Source organism: Ischnura elegans, chromosome 13 (genome assembly GCF_921293095.1).
Source record: "Ischnura elegans chromosome 13, ioIscEleg1.1, whole genome shotgun sequence".
NCBI lineage: Eukaryota > Metazoa > Arthropoda > Insecta > Odonata > Coenagrionidae > Ischnura > Ischnura elegans.
In genome coordinates, this window is record NC_060258.1 from 12,652,008 (window position 1) to 12,659,901 (window position 7,894).

The 7,894-nt window shown below is 37.3% G+C and overlaps 1 protein-coding gene across 1 annotated transcript in view; it reads left to right on the forward strand.

The window, feature by feature from the left end:
• The window catches only part of LOC124170028, a 79,399-nt gene extending 77,315 nt beyond the window's left edge, over positions 1-2,084 (forward strand). Inside the window, exon 10 of the mRNA XM_046548712.1 lies at positions 1,951-2,084. Within this exon, the coding sequence (XP_046404668.1) occupies positions 1,951-2,084 (134 nt within the window). The remainder of the gene's footprint in view (positions 1-1,950) is intronic.
• The last annotated feature ends 5,810 nt before the right edge of the window (positions 2,085-7,894 follow it).

A 7,894-nucleotide genomic window follows, 5' to 3' on the forward strand; every position in this document is an offset into this window, starting at 1 on the left:
AATCATCATCGCTGGGGTTTTAGAACTTTTTTCTCTAAATTTGTATCTCCTGTGTCATTTTTAACCATTCGTCCACATTGCACCATTAGTCTGCCCACCCTAGGAATCTAGTTTTAGTAAAGAAACATTTTGCCACATAAGGTTTTAGAACCATTTGTAAGAAAACTCAATTGAAGTGTGAGTTTTCCAGATTTAGAGCACACCATAGGACCAAAATTACTTGCTGGCTCTCTCTTACACAAACACTTTTGGCAGTGTTTTCCTGGACACAGTTATCGCATACTGCGTCGTGTAGGAGTGGGTGAGTTTTCTTAATACTCCCAACTACCATCTGCACAGAATTTTGCCCTCTTGAGGCTAGCGCTCTCTTCATGTCTATATGAGCACCTAGTTTGATCACTGATGATGAAATCACCATTACATTTCGTCATTAAATTTTTCGTTAGCATTTAAAAAATCTCCGCGGATTTTAATACTCATTCTAGCGGGCCGTTCCCTTTTTTAATTCATAGTAGTTTTTATTTGCACAATACGAAACTTCTTTACTTTTTAATTACAAACGTCCTAAAGTTCGCGTTGTTAGGGACCATTCTGTGTTCCACTTAAAATCCATAAACTAATATGAAATACATAAAAATATGATATTATAAGTGATTAATCTAAACGAATGGGAAAGAGTTGTAACAGTGATTTCTAAAATTATGAGAGATAATAGACGCATTGAGTGTACCAAACAATAAATGACGTTACATCACCTAGGTCGCATTCCTCCTTTCTATGAGTTTTCTTATTACACAATCCCTACATCTAACTTGGCCTCTCGCAGTTTCTCATGCACATCTATTTGTATATCTGGTTCTAACTGGTATAATGATAATCACAACCTAGATCTCATTAAGCGAGTAAGCGAAGATTACTCAATCGAGGCCATGGTGCGCAAAATCTTAACTTACGAATATCTCTCGAACCCGAGCCTATGTGGAAGATAGCCGTGACACTTTTTCTACCTTACCTGTGTGGTTTCAGAAAAAGCGTTGGCATCCACATCCCGAACATTTCTTCAGCCACGCCCGAATAAAGGCATTTATCATTTCTTGTGCCCACCGGCACTCCTTGAAATTGCAAATGGGTGCTGAACTGAAACTCAATCTTGCTTATGAGGATCTCGGTCAGTCGGATAATGCAGCTGGTGGATGGGGAATGCGGTGTAGATCCCCACGAAAGGAAATAGTGAAGAAATTCGAATGCCTTCCTCGTGGGGGAAAGATGTGTAAAGGATGTCGCTGCCGCTGGGAATTTGGATAAAATTGTAAGTATAAAAAAGTAGCAGTTTTTAATGTAAGAAGGTAGCAGCATACAATGCCCAATCACAAGGCAGTATAGACTATTAGTATCTGAGAATATTCAATTTTGTGTTCGTATGAGACATAATTCAACTAATCTTTAAAAAGTGCAGATACATAGACAATGGAATAAATAATACAAGAAGGTACAAAGTTCACCGGGTCATGTGGTCACCAATAAAATTGACAATCTTCCCTAAAAGGGGTCGAATTGCGTCTGAGTCGTTGCGCAAGTCTAGCCAAGAAACAACATATAAAGATCAAACTTGTGTTGGAAGTGGGTGGTGGTGTTGCATCAAACATCAATTGCGCATTTCCATAATGAGTGGCATGCGGAAAAGGCATTTTCATGTGTTCCATCGTCGCGCGTTTCCGCTGGGCAACGAGGTTACCTCTAAACGTGTTCTGGCTGGGTTGTTTCATAACAATCCGCACGTATTGCCGTCGGTCGGACCTTGTGCTAGGATGACCTTTCATCCTCTAGTTTTTTCTTATGACAAACAACAGAAATTATATTGCTGAGCAATAAATGTGTCATAATAACAAATTTACAGAATTTTCACTTTCTCTTCCTGCATTTACCTGTGGTTTTCTTCCGTATCCATAGGTTGCAGGTTCATCGCACTATCTATTGTCATGGCCCTCTATCCAGCGTGGTTCTCCCTGGCTGCTTTTTTCTACTTTGGGTTCCTCTTCTTTTATCTCTACAAATACAGTTCCAGTCGATTTACTTACAGGTAAAGTAATGTTTTGCAACTTTAAATCATAAAAAAAGTCAGAATAATTTAGTTTCTATTTCTCGTTATACGGTCAATCCTTCATTTAGTGGCATGAATAGTAAAATTTAGATTAGTATTCAATGTCTAGTATTAGATGATTATATTAGTATTAGATCAAATTTTGATAAAATGAACACCTATCTTTTCCCACGGTGAGTTGTGTACCTTGAATAATCTAGGCAAACTATTTTGTGTCCACACAATAGTATCAAATTCGATGTGGTTCAACAGGATTGTGCAGGTACTACATTTCCATCAAAATGGATTAAACCAACGAATAAAATAAAGCCTCTTGTCTCTTAGACCTTGAAACAATTATCGCTTCTTTCATCACGTTGTGTGGTCCTGAAACTGGAAATGAGCTAATATTGATCGCAAGATGCTATGAAAACTCTCATTAAGGCAAGCCGTATTTATGAGTTCATATAAATTACGTACGAAATTATATTTTGTAATCAAAATGCAAGAAGAGGTATTTCCGAAAAATAAATGAATTCCTTAAGAAATAGAGACCGAATGCTACAGGTTCCTTACAATATATATTCACTTCATATTATAATATTCATGGTTATTTCCGAAAAATAAATGAATTCCTTAAGAAATCGAGACCGAATGCTACAGGTTCCTTACAATATATATTCACTTTATATTATAATAATCATGGTTATTTCCTTTCGTAGATGTCTACTGCCGTGTTAAAAGATTTCTGTCTCTTAAAAAAAAAGAAAAAGCGCTGCAAATGGCTACCATGGAATTTCACGCAGATAGAATCCATCCGACCCTACGGTAATTTTTGCCGTTATTTCACCAGGTTTTCTTCCTTATTTTTCTATGAGCGTTCACTAAAACACCAGGGAACTGTAATATCATCATTAGTTTTTCATTTCTTTAATTATAAATTAGTGCTCAATCAAAAAGTTAGAATAACGTTAGTTTGAGGAGTCAACAATAATGACATCACGATTTTTTAATTGTTCAGGATCCGATTTCATAGGACGTAACTGCATCCCAGTTTAAGCTTTCGTTACCTCACAATATTTGACTGGGAAAGCAAGAGAACAACTTTTTGTGAAGTCATTTTTTAAGTACAAGTTTTCGAGAGATGCCACGAAAAATGCATGTTCATTCATGCAGTTTCATCTATTAAATCTCTGTAAAATCCTCAATGTTTCTTTAGCCTCTGCTAAGTGTGTTACATGAAACTAAGTAACAAGGAAACCGAGAAGGTCTACTTGTATGGAATGGTTTAAAATATTCGTGCGTAAACCTCATATTTTTTGATCATTCCTATGAGAGAAATTTTCCATTTTTTTCAAATTTTCTGCTAGCCGAATGAATGGAAAATAAATGTTGAAATTTACATTTATCACTGAATTCTTCGATGTTTCGGTCACTTTAGTAACTTTGTATTTCCCCTACGTTTCATATGATAGCCAAGCTTCATCTTTGCCACAATATGGAAAAGCATTTAGGCAGTATATTGTTTGAAAATCCGTCAAAACTTAGGACTTGATTCCAAATTTGTCTGGTTTATTTGTCATGTACCGCATAAAAGGGCAGCGACGTTTCATCGGATAGAGCTACGCATTGACTGCTATGCCGAAGTCTCCATCGAATTCACTATCTTGAAATTAGCAACTGGAATCGTCACTTCCATCACACGCAGAAGGTTATAGATTAGGACGGTCCTTGAACTGATGTTTCCGATTTACTTCCAGAATTCTTATACCACCCACAAAACAGCAACAACACAGTATGGTGCACAATATTCTCTAACATCCACTTGAATGTCAATTCTTTTGATGTCTTTGTCGACTCCTAACTTTCTTAAACTCGCTACTGACTTGCATGCGGAAATTTTTCCAACAAAAGTGAAATATGGTATACTCTTCTCCAGCTGCATTGGAGGGAGAGCATTCCAAATGCAGACAAATGGATCAAAATTCAAAAGTAATGCTAATCGCCGTTCGAATGGTATGTTTGAATTAAGAGAAAGTAATGTACTTAAACATCAACTAATTAACATAAATGTTAATAATCAAATACAAAATTAACGTTGAAATAATATACAAAATACAATCAATCACAGTACATCTTTTGTTTTCTCACCATCCTGCGTGATCTAATTTTGTATTCATTATCAATTACATTGTCATCATTTATTTACATAAGGGTTATACATTGTCTCAAATGATATGAATTCCTTCTCAACATCCGATCCTCATGATTTTTACTATGCAGGACCTTGGTGTTCTATCTTTGGCCACTACTACACCAACTAACTAGACTCTTATTTTTAATTACACTTTTATCACCTGGCTGAAAGTCTTGCCTGGTGACAGCACCTCTGTCAAATAATTGCTTACATTTGACCTCAGTTTATTATGTACATCTTTCTGAATCAGTGCTTTTAACCATTTGCTACTAATAGGCAATTTGGACGTTAGTCTTCCACTCATTAGTAATTGAGCTGCAGATGCACCTAGGCCAGAGATAGGAGTGTTACTATATCCCAACAGTGAGAGATGAACATCATCTCGACTCTCATTACATTTTCTTAGCATCAACTTACAGATTTGAACTCCTCTTTCAGCTAGTCCATTTGATTTGGGGTAAAGAGGCGAAGTAATTGCTTTTAACCATATTCTCCAATCATTTGCAAAATGTCCGGAGTGAAGAGAATTAAAAGGCATATTGTCATAAGTAATTACTCTTTCAATATGATGGGTTGCAAAGACTGGTTTCAGATTTTTTACAATTGTATCTGCCGTACATGATCCTAGCAACAATAATTCGATCCACTTTAATAAATAACCAATTACAATTAGACAAGTTTTTCAGCAAAATTCCTCAATTCCATACCAATCTTTCCTAAAGGAAATTGTGGTATTTCCTGACCAATCATTGACTCATTTACGTTTACAGGTATAAACTTTTCAAAGACACTACAATGTTCCACATATTGTGCTATGTCTCTGTTATTTTTGGCCAGTATAACCCTTTTCTAGCCCTGGCGTTGGTTTTTTCGATTCCCACATAACCCTGATGAAGTAATTCAAGCATGTATTGTCTCAATTTTCTTGGGGCTTTTAACTTTTTATAAAAGATCAATAATCCATTATCCTCATGAATGTTATTTCTATTCTTATAATACTGGCTTAGTACACCCTCATGATCTTTCTTTCTATACTAACCAACTTTACATAAATTCATAGCCGTTTTCAAGCACATATCCACCGCAGTTTCTACTTTACATTCCATCTTTCATTTTTCGCTTTTTTGCAATGATCATTGACACCAACTACATGTATTTACTGCCAAACAAGGTTCCTCATGGACATCATCCTCACAATATGACCTTGACTGAGGGTCCGTTTTGTACATCAGTTCGCCTGGGAATTAAATAATTTAAGCCTCATTCGTTTAAGTTTCAATTCATTCATTCATTAGTTAAGACCAAATTTTAAACCAGGTTCATTCTTACTACGGAAACCAAGGGTTCATTACCGGTATTTATAAAAACTAGTTTACCGTGTACGTATAATAGTGAAATTTTGATGTGGCAAAAATTACACTCAGAAATTCCTTTTCTATCTACGAGCATGATTTTTGAGTTTCAGTGAGTGCACAGGATGAAAAACTAACTGGTCGATTTCCACATTTTATTTATTGGCCTATCCATTGGATATTAAATTGTGGACCTGCTGACATACCAAATTCTAGCCCAATATCCGTTTCACAATAATGGACACAATTTCTCGCCCAATCTGGAATTTAGAATAGGTTCTATTTTCTTGCGGCCAATCTCCAATCAGAATTCAAGTCTTGTCGACTCCTAGTGGCCAAAACTAGAAGCTCTTTGCAAAACATTCGGTTTGGCTATTAAACATTAGTTTCTTTTCCGAGAATTTGCGTGAACTTTCAAAAATTTGGACTAAAGAAGTTGTGTCGCTATTAATATAAGCGTTCTAATTGCACGAGTGCTTATACCATGTTAAATTGACGAAGTATGAGAATAAAAATTTACGTGCTGATGCACTGAAAGACATAGTTACGTGCCTAAAACCGCTGGTATTCGTAACAGAGGAACAGGTAAAGACGAAAAATTGCCAATTTAAGGACAGTTATTCTATCCGAGCAAGGAAAGTACAAGAGGTCAATGAGTAATAGAGCAATTGAGTGATAACAACTCGTTGAATTCCATGATGTTCAATCTCAAAAAGTTGTTATATGCTGACAAGTCCTCCACTCGCAGCTCATGCTCCACCATTCCTAAAATTCCTCGGTCGCCGTCTTCTCGCCTCTAAAGTCAATCCCTGCACCATATTTTGCGGCTCCCAATACGCCGGTATCTACCTTCTTCTTCAGCTACCACAGCTAGAATATTAGCTACGCCATATATTAGTGCCGCTTACTCTACATTCATTTTTAGGCGGTTTGCAACGCAGAATATCTTTGCAGCCCCTCGAAATAGTTATTGAATTTTTATGCCACCTCCCTTTCTGTAGCTCATTGGCAATCAATCTGCGTCTTGAGATGCTCTTTTGTGATTTTGTGTTATGTAGCGTTCTCTAGCGGGATATTAGAACACTAAAACGGCCAATATTAGTGTAAATATTGGTACGTGTCGTACGATACGTAAAGCCCATTATTTTAACCAATATTGCGCGACGATATATTGGCCAATAAATTGGGAATTGTCATACGGGCTTTAGGTGGCAACAACCTAGCCCATATTTGGAGGCATCACCCCAGTTTACACAGCATTTGTATTACACCCATGTCTCGTATAGCGCAATTTCGATTAGCGCAATTTCGATATAGCGCAAATTCGTTCCTCGGTGAAACATTGCAACGTTGTGTAGCCTAATCACATGTCTTAAACGCTCTCGTGATAAAACGTGAACTTGCGCTAAGTACACACGAAATTTCTATCAATTTACGCATATTAATATTATTTCTTGCCTCAAATCTTCTTTTTTGTTCATATATTAATCGAAATTCATTGCTGTGCAATTGCCAAAAGTATTACTCGTCATTGGGTCCAGATAGCCGGCCTACCGAAGTAATTTATCTCGTCTCCTTAACAGAATGATAATAAATAATTTAGATCGTTAATTAAGCGTGGGGCTAGTGGAAATGAGTTTTTTTTTTCAGCAATACGGTTTGAGACGTATTTTTGCCGTCGTAGGTTACCGGGCGATTGACTTCCAGGTAGAGTGTCTACTAGGGCGGATCGCAAAAATCGATTTTTTTTCAAATCCATCTGGCCCAATGAAAAAAAGTTGTGGGACCGATCAAAAATAAGACCTGAAAAATTTGAGACCTGTACGTGAACCCCTGACCCTCGCTCAAATGCAATTTAGGGGGGGGAGGGTCAAAATTCGAAAAATATAATATTTTATGGTCATTCCCTATAGATTTTGCCGAGTTACTGCCCCTTTAGGACAAAAATTTCGTGAATTTTGACGTATCTGCCACCGTTTAGCCACAAAATGCCTAATTTGAGTCCGCGTCCGCGAAGAAAATATTCCAACGCCCACGCAGCGTCGCGGATACCAGAGCCGCAGGCCGATCCCTTCCCCTCCACGCTCGCTTCTCCCCCTCCCACGCCTCGAATACAGCAAAATTCATCCCGCGCATGCTGCTAGGAGGTAGTTTATCTTTGATAATATAAATCAGAAGATGGTAGAAGGTAAAAAACGATGCGTAGTGAGACGACTTGTCCCTTATTTGGCGCCTCGTCGGCGTTAAACAAATCGATGTTACCAA